This window comes from Neophocaena asiaeorientalis, unplaced genomic scaffold (assembly GCF_003031525.2).
Source record: "Neophocaena asiaeorientalis asiaeorientalis breed wild unplaced genomic scaffold, Neophocaena_asiaeorientalis_V1.1 scaffold24, whole genome shotgun sequence".
NCBI lineage: Eukaryota > Metazoa > Chordata > Mammalia > Artiodactyla > Phocoenidae > Neophocaena > Neophocaena asiaeorientalis.
The window spans coordinates 4,790,710-4,805,591 of NW_020185317.1; the positions used below are offsets into that span (position 1 = coordinate 4,790,710).

The 14,882-nt window shown below is 40.1% G+C and overlaps 1 protein-coding gene across 2 annotated transcripts in view; it reads left to right on the forward strand.

Annotated features, from left to right (window-relative positions):
- The first annotated feature begins 9,988 nt into the window (after positions 1–9,988).
- The window catches only part of STAT4 (signal transducer and activator of transcription 4), an 87,117-nt gene continuing 82,223 nt past the window's right edge, over positions 9,989–14,882 (forward strand). For both annotated transcript variants that reach the window (XM_024733664.1, XM_024733665.1), the window contains exons 1-2: positions 9,989–10,073; positions 13,927–14,055. In XM_024733664.1, the coding sequence (XP_024589432.1) occupies positions 13,928–14,055 (128 nt within the window). In that variant the 5' untranslated portion in view covers positions 9,989–10,073; position 13,927. The remainder of the gene's footprint in view (positions 10,074–13,926; positions 14,056–14,882) is intronic.

Here is a 14,882-nt window from a genome sequence, read left to right on the forward strand (position 1 = left end):
GAATGGAACAAGCCCATAATACACGACAAAGGCAGAAATTGGCAAACTGGATAAAAAAGCAAGATCCAATTATAGGCTACCCACAAGAAACCAGCTTCAAATATAAATAAATAAATTAATTAAAAGTAAAATATTAGGGAAATAATATGCCATGCTAACATGAGTCAAAGAAAATGGCTATATAAATATAAGACAAATAGACTTCAGGGCAAAAACCATTATCATGGATAAAGAGGGATTTCATCATGATAAAGGGGGAAAGCATCAAGAGGACAAAATAATCCTAAATGCTTATCACTTAATAGTAGCGCTTCTAAATACATGAAACAAAGGACAGAACAGAGCTGGAAGGAGAAATATACAAATGCAGAATTATAGCTGAAGATTTCAATACTCCTCTGATAATAATAGTTTGAATAAATAGGTAGAAAATCAGAAATGATGTAGAAGACTTGAACAATACTATCAACCAACTTGACCTAATTGATGTTAATAGAACACGCTACTCAGCAGCAAAAGAGACCACCATCCTAAATACTGACCAAGATAAAGCATATTCTGTGCTATAAAACAAGAATCAATAAAGTTCAAATAATTCAAATAATTAAAAAGTATAATCTCTAATGGAAATAAATTCAAAACAGATAACAGAAAGATATCTGGAAAATCTCCACACATATGGAAACTAAATGAGACATTTCTTTAAAAAAACCCATATGTCAAAGAAAGAATCATAAGGAAAGTTAGAAAGTATTTTCAACAGAATGAATGAAAATTAAAATACAGTATATCAAAATGTGTGGGATGTAGCTAAAGCAGTGGTAAAGGGGAAATATGTACATGCGTATATTAGAAAAGAAAGATCCAATCAATGATCTAATCATCCACCTTAAGATACGTGAAAAAAGCAAATTGAAACCAAAGTAAGCAGAAGAACAGAAATAATAAAAGCAAGACCAGGGATTAATAAAATAACAGAAAAACAGAGAAACCAAAAGCTTGTTCTTTGAGATGATCAATAAAATTGATAATCTTCTAGTCAGATTGTCTTGGAAAAAAGAAAGAAAGAAATGACTGGTATCAGGACTGAGAGAGGTGACTTTACTACAGATTCTACAGATGTTAAAAAGAGCAAAAAGGGAACATGAACAACTTTATGTCTATAAATATAACAATTTAATTAAAATGGATACAGTTTTTAAATTGAAGTATAGTTGATTTCTAATATTGTGTTAGTTTCAGGTATATAGTAAAGTGGTTTGGATATATATATATACAACCAAAAGAATTTTTTAAATATATCTTTTATATATAAATAAATATTATATAAAAATATATTTCCATTATAATTTAGTACAAGATACTGAGTATAGTTCCCTGTGCTATACAGTAAATCCTTGTTGATCTATTTGATAGATTGTAGTGTACACCTGTTAATCCCATGCTCCCAATTTATCCCTCTCCCCCTTCCACTTTGGTAACCATAAATTTGTTTTCTATGTCTGAGTCTGTTTTGTAAATAAATTCATTTGTACTATTTTTTAGATTCCACATGTAAGTGATATATAATATTTGTCTTTCTCTGCTGACTTACTCACTTAGTATGATAATCTCTAGGTCCATGGATGTTGCTGCAAGTGGCATCATTTCATTCTTTTTATGGCAGAGTAGTATTCCACTGTATATATGTACCATGCCTTCTTTATCCATTCATCTGTCGAAGGACATTTAGGTTGTCTCCATGTCTTGGCCATTGTAAATGGTGCTGCAATGAATATAGGGGTGCATGTGTCTTTTTGAATTATGGTTTTCTCTGGGTATATGTCCAAGAGTGGGATTGCTGGATCATACGGTAACTCTATTTTTAGTTTTTTAAGGAAACTCTGTATAGTTTTCCATAGTGGCTGTACCAATTTACATTCCCACCAACAGTGTCGGAGGGTTCCCTTTTCTCCACACCGTCTCCAGCACTTATTATTTTTAGACTTTTTAATGATGGCCATTCTGACCTGTGTAAGGGGATACCCAATTGTAGTTTTGATTTGCATTTCTCTAATAGTTAGTAATGATGAGCATCTTTTCGTGTGCCCTGTTGGCCCTCTGTAAGTCTTCTTTGGAGAAATGTCTATTTAGGTCTTCTGCCCCTTTTTTGATTGGGTTGTTTCTTTTGTTGTTATTGAGTTATATGAGCTGTTTGTATATTTTGGAAATTAAGCTCTTGTAGGTCGCATTGCTGGCAAATGTTTTCTCCCAGTCTATAGGTTGTCTTTTCATTTTGTTTATGGTTTCCTTTGCTTTGCAAAAGCTTATAAGAATGCAATGTCAATATACTAAAGTTAATTGCAATGAACAAGTAGAAGTGAATTTTTTAAAAAACCATTTATAATCACACCAAAAAAGAAGCAATTTGGCATAAATCTAACAAAAATGTATAGGATTTATATACAAAACACTAATGAAAGAAATCAAAGGCTTAAATAAATGGAAAGATATGCCACACTTTAAAAAATACTCTTTTCATTTCCTTCAATAGTACCATAACAAAAACCATGTTGGTCATTCATGAAGCCTGGAAGGGATGAAGGAGGTGGGCAACAGAGACAAAAAATAACTTGATATAGATCATTAGACATGGGTCATTAGACCCCACTACTCAAAACTTTCCACTGACCCCCATTTTGAGGCAAGTTTTGTGCCATGTTTTATTTTCTCTCCCATTCTTTCCGCCATCTTCAACTTCCTCTATCTTCCTGTATCTTCCTCTCTTTCCTTTCCTTTCTTTTTTTCTCTCCTATCTGCTTCATTCTCCCAATTTCTATTTATGTCTTTAAGTGGAGTCCTTTAGCTATTTTTTTCACTTTTTCCTACCACCCAAAACACCTTAACCAGTCTTTTCCTAAGTAAAGATTGTGCTCTCCCCAAAATATCTGAATGAGAGAATGAGAGAGAAATTGAAAGATAACCTCCTTTTCCCTCTTCAACTTGGTGTTCAGATAGAATTGATGTACATTAAATCATTATATTAATTTATATAACTATTAATAAATGTATAAATGTGAGATATTATTATACTTTTCAAGTGTAGTGAAAACTGTGGTAGGAATTAAGGGACTCGACAAGAAAAGTCATCAGAAAGAGCCCTTCTCAGGACAGACTATGATAATAGAGCCCTTCATTAGCTCTTCTCTCTGTTCAGTAAACATTCCTTGAATACCTACTCTATGCCAGGCACTGAGCTGGATACTGAAACACAAAGAAAAATAACATTTAGTCCTGACCCCCTAAATATTCTGTCCAGAGAAAGAATTGTATATGAAAAATACACAAAATAGAATAGGGTGGTTAAGGGCTATTTAACTGGCCACACAAGCAGAATTTTTTTTTTTTTTTGAAGAGTCTACATTCAGATATCCTAGCCTGGAGCTTCCCTGGTGGAGCAGTGATTAAGAATCCGCCTGCCAATGCAGGGAAAACGGTTTTGAGCCCTGGTACGGGAAGATCCCACATGCCGCAGAGCAACTAAGCCTGTGCGCCACAACTACTGAGCCTGTGCTCTAGAGCCAGCAAGCCATAACTACTGAGCCCGTGTGCCACAACTACTGAAGCCCTGTGCATCTAGAGCCCGTGCTCCACAAAAGAAGCCACCACAATGAGAAGCCCGCACCCCACAACAGAGAGTAGCCCCTGCTCACCACAACTACAGAAAGCCCACACACAGCAACGAAGACTCAATGCAGCCCAAAGTAAATAAATAAAATAGATACAACATTAAAGAAATTAAAAGAAAAAATGTTAAAAGAAAAAAACAACCTAGCCTGCTGTCAAACTTCATTTTCTAATTTGTGGCTCAGCAGAAACAGTCACCTCATGTACAGTATAAACAAGATGCTGTAGAAGCACGTAATTTGCTAAATGTTTTGGAACTCTGTTGGCAATGTGTCTACCATCATGATACATCAAGGACTTTTAAATGCATGGCTAATTGTCCATAAGCTTCACAGAAGCGCTGGAGAATCAGAGTACGTGCATCATCTCTAACCAATGGACTAGGTAATGAGCCTCTCTATTTTGGAATTTGTGTTTAGATACTTAAATTTACCTCTTCCATAGCTCTCTGAGCAATTTATTCCTTTTATTATCAGAGCAGATAAGATTTTTAGTAAAGCTGAATGCTTTCAAGTGCTGTTTCTGGAGTCAGATAGGCCTGTGTTTGAATCCTAAATCTGCCCCTTACCATCGGATTAACATTGACCAAATCCTCTAGTTTCATTAAGCCAGGTCTTCTTATCTGTCACTTGGAGATAAGAATGATACTTAGTCCTGGCGTGTATTGTGAGGATTAGGTAAAACAATGCATGTGGAGTTCTCAGCACCTTGCCCGCCTTGGAGTTAAAGCTGAAAAAGTGCTATTATGGGAAAGTGCTATTACAAAGGCCCATTTGTAAGTTGCAATGCTGCCGAGTGGGCAGTAGAGGGAGCACTGTCATTGGGAACGGGACTTGAGAACTCTTAACTTAAGATAGGTAGTAAGCCCCCGTACAAGACATTGTTTTGGTGGAGATTGAGTGACCTATACACAGATGAGCTACTAAGACCCACACCAGACTGCCTTGTCCCAATAATCCTGCTGTACCACTCATTTGATACCAGCTACCTCGGAATCTGGTGTAAATTTCTGTATGTATTGATAACGTGTTCTGTCAGTCCAGCATCCAACTCTAACTCACCCCAGTTCCCTTGGGACACACAAGAGAGGAAGCTTGGACAGGAGAGGTAAGGTGCCACCACAAAAATAAAAACAAAACAAACAAATGTTTATATTCTTTGTATAAGAATTGGGAGAACGTGGAGCTGGCTTACACCCTGTGGCAGGGAGAGTGATATCGCTTCTCTTCCGGTCTCACTGCCTCCAAAAAGTAGCTCTACTTAGCACAGCAGAAGAAGCAGTCAGAAGAACTGACTGAATCCTCTCTGCCTCCAATTTACAGGTGTGAACCTGCTTATCTCACTTTAACTCTCTTCATCTCATCTCCATTTGAAACCCTGTCTGGACAACGATGGGGAAGGGAAGATGGAGGGTTAACCTAGTGACCTCGAAAGTTTCTTACAACATGGTTATATTTATTACTCTATTAGCAATAGCTGCTGAGCATTTTTCCTTATCTCATTCCTGACATTAGATCTTTGAATCTTCCCAGCAATTTCATGTGAGCTATAATATCCCCATTTTTACAGGGAGTTTGGGACTCAGAGGTTAGGTAGCTTAACCAGCTTGGTACTGCTAGAAAGTGGCAAAATCAGAACTAGAATCTATTTTTCTGAAAGTCTATAATCTGGTATTTCCTTCTTAAAATGAGGCAAAAAAGAAAAAATTAGCGGTAGGGCTTATAACAAGGGCAATTAGGGGACCATTTAAAGGGGTGAGAGATCCCTGGGGCCTTAGGGCCAGGTCCAGGGTGCCACAGGACTGTCAACCGTACCTACTTCCGTCTAAATGTAGCAGGCTCTCACAGAAGCTGTTGGTCTGATAATTCAACCTTGTTCTTAATTTGTATATTCTGGATAGTTGTAGTTGTCAGATATATATACAGAGAATATTTTCTTAACAATGACATTTTCTATAGGTAATCTTTTTTTTAACTTTTTATTTTACATTGGAGAATAGTTGATTAACAATGTTGTGTTAGTTTCAGGTGTACAGCAAGGTGATTCAGTTATACATATACAAGACTTCAAAATTTTTTCATGAAATACAAGTTGTTGGCTTTTTTCCTGTTAGTTTTAGTGTTTTTATGTCCTTTCTGAGAAACATTTGCCTACCCCAAGTCACAAAGATAGTCTTCTATGTTTTCTTCTAGAATCTTTGTAGTTTTAGCTTTTAAGAACAGTTCTATGATTTAGCCTGAATTAAGTTTTATGAGGCATAAGGTAGGGTTCAAAGTTGATTTTCCTCATGCATTTGTTCAACTGTTCTAGAACTATTTTGTTAATAAAACTTTACTTTCCTTAAATAAATAAATAAAGGGGAGAGAGAAATCTCTGAAGGCCTTTGAGCTTGGGGAAACCTTATGGGGATTGCACTTTAGAGTGTTTTTGTTTGTTTTGCTTTGGATTCTTTTGGGGGATATTTTTGGTTTTGGGGCTTTTTTGTTATTGTTTGGTTTCATTTTTTGGGTTTTTGTTTTGTTTTGTTTGTTTTCTGGCTCTGAGGCACTGATGAGGCCAAGGTCAGTGTAGGGTCAAAAAATTGGGAACCTAGCTTTTTAGACTTGATTCTAAGAAAGAGAAGCAAAGTGGATGTAGAGATACCCTTTCTTAGAAGCCTGGCTTAGTTCATGAAATAGGAGAGGAAACAGAGGTTAAGCATATGTTTTAACCAAGAAAAAGTGTTCATTTGGGTGGAGATTCCCTCATGATCTATACCTCTGGGTGACTGACTACTGTGGACACTAGATGGTAGATGGAACAGGGGTTCTGAAAGTGTTGTCTAAGGAGCCCTGAGGATAGTCCCCCAGGTCTTTTCAGGGCATCCGCCAGGGTAAAACTATTCTTATAATAATACTGTTTTGCCTTTTCACTCTGTTGACATTTGCACTGATGGCACCAAAGCAATGATGGGTAACGTTAATGCCTTAGCATGAACCAAGGCAATGGTGCCAAATTATCCTAGTACTCATTGCATTCTTCACTACCACACACTTAAATTTTTCTAAATGCCAGTTTGAGTTAAGAATTTTCAGTGAAGCAGGAAAACGTATTAATTGTATTAGATCTCAGACCTTGAATCCATGTCTCTTAATATTCTGTGTGATGAAATGGCACATACACATATTAATATATGATGGTCATTTCAAGGAAAAGCACTTGTGTGACTGTTTGAGTTACCTGCCCACTGTCCCGCCCACTTTTACTTGAAAGAATGACTGACAAACTATGGCTATACAGAGGTGGGAATTTGGAAGACATTTTCCTGAAAACGAACAAAGTGAGACTGTCACTTCAAGGAAAACAATTGGCAATATCTGTTGCCAATAACAAAATGGGAGCTTTTCGGGAAAAGCTAGAATTTGGGAAGCTTGTATCTGTCATCATGAGTTTAACAGCTTTCAAATACTTAAAATACTTTTCTAATGAGATCAGTGGTGATATTAACTAATGTGATTTTCTGATATTGTACGATGAAGTATGTCAGCATTTGGAAGAGCTGCATAATTCAGTGAGCCAATATTTTCCAAATGGACAGTGTGTGATATTACAAAATTATTAGTAGGTAAGAGTTCAATTCAAAATACAAGGTATACCAATGGATTTTAATGTAACAGTATATATAAAGTTCTCTGATATGGTTTCACATTCCACAATACAACTAACTCTTAAGGAACTACCACTTTTTGAGTTTTGGTGTGGTATCAAAGAAGAATATCTACATTATCTGAACAGGCTGCTAAAATGCTCTTCCCTTTTCTGATTACATATCTGTGTGAGTCCAGACTTTCTTCAAATACTTCAACCAAAACAATATTTTGCAATAAATTAAATGTAGAAGCAGATATAAGAATCCAGCTGTCTTCTCTCAAAGCAGACATTAAAGAGTTTTTTTTAATGTAAATCAATGCTACTCTTCTGTTTTTTTGTGTCTATGTTGGAGAATACGCTTGTTTTCCATTTTTTAAATGTTTAGCACATAATGGGTTTATGACTATAATTTTCGATGAACAGATGTTTTAATTTTTCTCAGATTTAAGTACAATAAATTAAAAAATGAATACAGAATAGAAATACACAAAAATTCTTTGGGCTTGTCAACAATTTTTAAGAGTATAAAGGTATCTTGAGACCAAACAGTTTGAGAACTGCTAGGAGTGTCCCAAGGTGAGGTCCTTAAAAGGAAGAAGGGAACAAACTCTCTGCTTCCTACAGCAGTCACTCAACAGTTGAATATAATGATGATAAAGACCTGCAAAACCACTATGACTAATACTATAAGGCAGGAAGTGAAAAGTGTTAAGTGAGTGGGCTGGGTCTCCACTGTCCAGTATGGTAGCCACTAGCCACATGTGGCTACTAAACACTTGAAATGTGGCTAGTCCTGAGATATCCTTGAAGTGCCAAATACACACCAGACGTCACAGATTTAGTATGAAATAAGTTTTTTAAATTGAAGTATAATTTATTTACAATGTTGTGTTCGTTTCTGGTGTACAGCGAAGTGATTCAGTTATACATGTGTATATATATTCTTTTTCATATTCTTTCCTATTATGGTTTATTATAGGATATTGAATATAGTTCCCTGTGCTACACAGTAGGACCTTGTTGTTAATCTATGGAATGCTCTCTCATTAATAACTTTTTATATTGATTATATGCTGAAATGTTAATATTCTGTATTTTTAATGTGGCTACTAGAAACAAACATATGTGGCTTGCATTTTTTTCTCTTGGACTGCACTAGTTTGGACGGGAAGTATGATGAGATTTCAGAGCAGGGAAAAGTTGCTTATGGGTTGGGGTCATCAGTGAAATCACTGAGAAGGAGAGGATTTCAATAAGTAGACAAGTTGGGGGAAGAAACTGCAGTTGAAGGGAGCATCAATACTGAAATATGAGAGGTTCACCTAGGGAGCAGAGAAGACTGGTCTTCATCAGATCATAGGCTTTCGTTGGGGGTGTGGGGGGAAGTTTCAAGGAGAGGTTAGGACCCAGTTGTACAGAACTTTGTGTGCCTTGAATCTGGACGTTTTCCCATAGGCAGTGACCTTTTCCCCAGAAGAAACCCAGGCTTTGCCCCGTAGCTTACGGAACAGCTCAAATGAGGCACTTTCTTCAGGTGGGGAGAGATCAAGCATAAGCCCCTGGAAACCACCCAGTGAGAGCAAGTGGCCAGGACCATCTCTACCTGACCAGTGAATTTAGAGGGATGACTTTGAATTTAGATGCGTGACTTTGGGGTTGATTGACTTATTTTTTGTGAGTGAGGGAGAGGGGTAGTAAATTTAATCACATGATAATAATGTCTCCTGAAAGAGGAGAACCCTGTGCGATGCTGGTCCCGGCGATGGTGAAGCAAGGCCTTTGACCTTGGCAGATGGCTCTAGGCATGTGTATAAGCAGATTGAGTCATTCTTTCTACCTCCTTTTGTCTATCTTCCTTTATTTTTGTCTTTACTTTCCCGAACTTTTGTAGAACTCTTACTGCGTGTCAGGATGTTAACATCTGGCTCCGAAGAGATGAAAGGAAAAGAGCACTAAGGAGGGAGTTGAAAGCCCCAGACTCTCATCCAGCCTCTGCAGCTAACTCATTGAGTAACTCTGGTCACCTCTCTGGCCCTCAGTCTTTTCAGATATGAAAGAGGAATCAGAACCAGACGAAGCCAAGGCTCCCTCCAGCTCTGTGATTCTAGGACCAGCCCAAGTCACAACGGGAGAAGGGCCCCAGGTGTTGGGAGGGAAGGAGGATACTGGGCTAGTAAGGGCAGGAGTCCACCTGCACAGGAGACGGCCCAAACCTTTGGGTGAGGTTGTCCTCCTCCTGGCGAGCAGACCCTGCTGGAATCCGCGCACAGTGAAGTCTTCGATTTGCTGTTTTCATCCTGGCGAGGTTCCCCTTTCATCCCAGGGGCTGGCTCCAAGATGAGTGAAGTCTGTAAGGAGGAGGCTGGGAAGCCAGGAATTTAGCTCCAGGCAAAAAAGTCTGCAGGGGGTCTCCGATGGTCCGGGGAAACTAGAAGAAAATGACTGTGTGTGACCCCCTCCCACGCCTCTCCTCCTGACACCCACGGGCCACACGCTGTGGCCGGAGTGATTGATGGGGATGAGGAGAGGGCGCCCTGCGAAGGGGCTTCAGCCAGACTGTTTCTGGTCTTCAGCTTTTCTAGAAGAGAGAGTGGGTGGGAACGACCCAAGTAAAGTCCCAGAGACTCTTAACGCTGACGCACAGGAAAGCCTCAAGTGGGAGGAGAAATGCAAATCCCCTACTGACGATGGTGTCAGCGGCTGGGCTCTGGGGAACTTGAAGGGCGATTCCGACTTTGGACTTGAGCACCGCCTGGGATCCGGGCTGAGACAGCCAGGTAAGGAGGCAGACCACACCTTGGCGTTGCTTCTCCGGAGCAGCGCAGGCCAGGAAATCCTTCTGCAGGACGCTGCGGAGCCTTAGCTGTTCCCTTGCTGTTTTGACAGTTACTTCACGTTAACCTAGCTGAGGATGGGTAGTTTTAAAGAGAAGCGATCGACTTCACGATTCAAAGGTGCGCCGTGGCGGGTCTCTCGGCGAGACTCGGCGCTCTGCCCCCGAGAATGTGAACGGTGGGTGGGACCGTTGTGGCTGCTGCGGAGGTGTGTCCTTGCGAAGGGCGGAGTGGGCTCCCCCTTCACTTTCTCAGCCGACTTCTCTCAACTGTAATGTCTGACATTAGATTGCGTGCCTCGGTTTCAGCAGAGAGCCCCGCAGCTGAGGTAGCTAGTGATTGAGGCTTTGAGGAAAGCAGTGATATTTTAGGGCAGGTCGCCTCCTTTGCATGCTGCGGCTCACCTCAGAACAAAAGCGGCACCATTAGCTGCCAGGCGGTGGGACAAAATGCCCGTTTATAGGGATCTTCTAGGACCAGGCATTCAAAGAGACTAGGCAGGCACTCAGTTTTCAAAAGAAATGCTCCATAGTTTTCTTGGGATGGAAGAATTAGCCCGTAGACAGTGAAAGACGTTTTTGAAATCCTTTAAAGGCATTTCTAGAAGCTGCAACAGAAAAGAATGTCCTAAGACTGTGAACCTATCTTTTCCCTTTTCAGCCTTGAGTTCAGCTCTCTGGAGGATGGACTCAGGTCCTAGGAGTGATCTCTCTAACTTCAGGATGGGTTCAGTCCAGTTAATTGTTAGTTAGAAAACAGATTTTCGTCCAAATCATACCAAGGGTTTAACAATAGTAGCAATTACGATTATAATGCTGTTTTCAGCACCTGTTCTCTTGTCATTAACTAGAATAAATTGATAGAGCAGGGCAATGGCAATAGTAACACGGGAACAAATGTTCCAATTTTGGGTGGAATATGGTTACACCCAGCGTCTAGAAAGACGACCATGTCTGGTGTCAGGAGACCTCAGGTTGATCCTGAGGAGCTGTGCATCTTGGGCAAGAGTCGTTTCGCCTATGTGTCCCTCAGATTTTTTACATTTTAAAGCTGGGGTAATACTATCCACCTGTGCTATTCATAGCATCAGGAGTGCCACTCATTCTTCTCTTAATGAGGACTTATTGAGCACTTAACAACACACCTAGGATTTTATGTGTAAGTATAAAGTGATAGGAAAGTGAAATCTTTGTTTTTCCGGTTGCTTTCTTTAAGCAAAACATTGGCAATAATCTTTTTCTAATACATTTAGATCAGGGAAAAGGTGCCCCCAAATGGTTCCATTTGAAACCTGAGGAATATGTATATGAAATATATGAAATTTATTATCATGATATTCTGTAGGCAAAAGTAAATCTTAACTTACCTACAAGGTAGGTTGAAATACTATCGTGATTGATCACATAAAAGTTTTTTCGGTTTAATCTAGAATTACTGACAAAACAATAAAGAATTTGACTTTGAAAAAAGTAAAATACAGTAATTTCAAGGAGAGATGTCATATTAATTTCCCTGAGTTAAGAAATATGTCTAAAGCTTCTAAACTGGACAGAGTAGGGTTATGTTGGGGAAACACATACTTTCATTTTATGACAGGCTGCTAACTATGTATCAAGTGTGGTTTCTTAAGTATCTTGAGGCTTTAACTACTGTCTGATGCACATCAGAGACTAATTAAAAGTAGACTTCAAAAGCTTTGCCTAGCCATAGCGGATCATTACAGAGAGAAAGAAAAATATTTATTTGTCCAGAGGTATTTTGAACTGAAAAATTTAGAGCCCACGAAAGTGTATACATGAAACTCTTCATAAAGATAAGTCTGAATTAGATTAGAAGTCTTAGAACATAAGGCTGACTCCAGAAGCCAGACAAATCTGAAATAAAGAAAAAAGGATTAGGCAGTTTTATATAAAAGAAGCTTTTATTGGGTGTTCCTCACACATAAAGCCTTAAGAGGCTCTTAGGACGTATAGTTTAGTATGTTATTTGCCTTCAAGTTGCTCAAAGCCTAATACTGTAGAGGCAGCAAGAGATAGGGAAGGAGCTTGTTGAGAATCCAAATCTGTGTACACAGGTGTGGGGTAGGGTGAGGGGTGTTGAGCGGGAGTGAAAGCTTTCTAGAGAAGGCAGAACCAGAGTTTCTGTTAGAACAAAGAAGGACGTGGCTTGGGGGCCGAGAAAGAATCCTGTTTCCTTCACTAGTGATGACGTAGGAAAAAGCTCAGAATTACATTATCTTCGGATTGAAAACGTTTTAGCATTTCTGTTTTCTTTAATTGGGTGACTATAAAAGAATTTTTTTTTACATCTTTATTGGAGTATAATTGCTTTACAATGGTGTGTTAGTTTCTGCTTTATAACAAAGTGAATCAGTTATACATATACATATGTTCCCATATCTCTTCCCTCCTGCGTCTCCCTCTCTCCCACCCAATGGATTTGGCCCCGCCTCTGCGTGTAGGTCGCTGGAGGGCGTCTGTTCTTCGCTCAGACAGGACAGGGCTACAGGAGCCGCTGATTCTGTGGCTCTGGCTCACTCAGGCCGGGGTGGGGGAGGGAGGGGCATGGAGTGCGGGGCGAGCCTGCGGCGGCAGAGGCCGGTGTGACGTTGCACCAGCCTGAGGCGTGCTGTGCGTTCTCCCGGGGGAGTTGTCTCTGGATCCCGGGACCCTGGCAGTGGCGGGCTGCACAGGCTCCCCGGAAGGTGGGTGTGGATAGTAACCTGTGCTCACACAGGCTTCTTGGTGGCAGCAGCAGCAGCCTTAGCGTCTCATGCCCGTCTCTGGGGTCCGCGCTTTTAGCCGCAGCTCGCGCCCGTCTCTGGAGCTCCTTTAAGCAGCGCTCTTAATCCCCTCTCCTCGCGCACCAGGAAACAAAGAGGCAAGAAAAAGTCTCTTGCAAGAAAAAGTCTCTTGCCTCTTCGGCAGGTCCAGACTTTTCCCCGGACTCCCTCCTGGCCAGCCGTGGCACACTAACCCCCTGCAGGCTGTGTTCACGCCGCCAACCCCAATCCTCTCCCTGTGCTCTGACCGAAGCCCGAGCCTCAGCTCGCAGCCCCGCCCGCCCTGGCAGGTGAGCAGACAAGCCTCTCGGGCTGGTGAGTGCTGGTCGGCCCTGATCCTCTGTGCGGGAATCCCTCCGCTTTGCCCTCCGCATCCCTGTTGCTATGCTCTCCTCCGCGGCTCCGAAGCTTTTCCCCTGTGCCACCCGCAGTTTTCGCCCATGAAGGGGCTTCCTAGTGTGTGGAAACATTTCCTCCTTCACAGCTCCCTCCCACTGGTGCAGGTCTCGTCCCTATTCTTTTGTCTCTGTTTTTTCTTTTGCCCTACCCAGGTACGTGGGGGTTTTCTTGCCTTTTGGGAGGTCTGAGGTCTTCTGCCAGTGTTCAGTAGGTGTTCTGTAGGAGTTGTTCCACGTGTAGATGTATTTCTGGTGTATCTGTGGGGAGGAAGGTCACCTCCGTGTCTTACTCTTCCGCCATCTTCCCGGAAGCCCCCCTCTTGAATAACTAGGCTTTAGAATGCTTAGGCCCTGGATTCTACCTCACCCAGTTTCTGACTAAAACTGAAGTGGATTTAGCCCCTACTTGGCTTCTGAATAACTAGGCTTTACAATGCTTAGGCCCTGGATTCTACCTCAGCAAGTTCCTGCCTAAAATTCTATAAGAGAAATTTTTTTCTCCGGTTACTTGATGAACAACATTGTCTTTGTCTGAAATCCAAGAAAAAAAGAAAACATGTACCATAGTTATTAATTAACATTATTTTTAAACTCTAATTTTCCCTCTTCTTTGTAGTATGACTCAGTGGAATCAAGTCCAACAGTTAGAAATAAAATTTTTGGAGCAAGTTGATCAATTCTATGATGACAACTTTCCTATGGAAATTCGGCATCTGTTGGCCCAGTGGATTGAAAATCAAGACTGGTAGGATCAAACATTATTGTATTTTCCCTAGAGGTTGATGCACAAATGCTTTATGCTCTATCCACGTGGATTTATTCTATGGTCCACTTTTGATTCAGTTGATACATTCTTATCAGGTAAAGAACTTTCCTTGAGGATTTGGAAAGCTTCCTTAACGGAGGAGAATCATTGTCCTTTCTGGTTTCATCCACTGTAGATGAAAAAATGGTTCTAGTGCTTTGTTTTTTAATAAGCTAATCTCCAACGATTTCTAAGTATTAAAAAGACAAGAAGTAAATCTCTTGTTTCTATCAATTCTCTATCATAGACTCAATATAAATATTTTTCTTAACATGTTTTACAAACGTTTTTTAAAGCTCTATTCACCTTGTACAATTAAAAACATATTTTGCTTTAAATAGTTGTCTTAAAATTTTTCTTTTGATAAAATATACATAACATAAAATTTACCATTTTAACCATTTGTTAGGTATACAGTTTAGTGGCATTAAGTATATTCACACTGTTGTGCATCCATCTCCAGAACTTTTTCATCTTCCCAAACTGAAACTGTGTACTTATTAAATAATAATTCCTCATTCTCTCCACCCCGGCCCCTGGCAACCATTATTCTGTTTTCTGTCTCTGAATTCAACTAGTCCAGGTACTTCATACAAGTGTAATCACACAATATTCGTTATTTTGTGACTGACATTTTACTTAGCACATTCTTTCAAGGTTCATTCATATGAGCAGCATGTATCAGAATTTCCTTCCTTTTTAAGACTGAATACTATTCTATTGTATGTATCTACTACATTTTATTTATTCATCCATCCTTCAGTGAA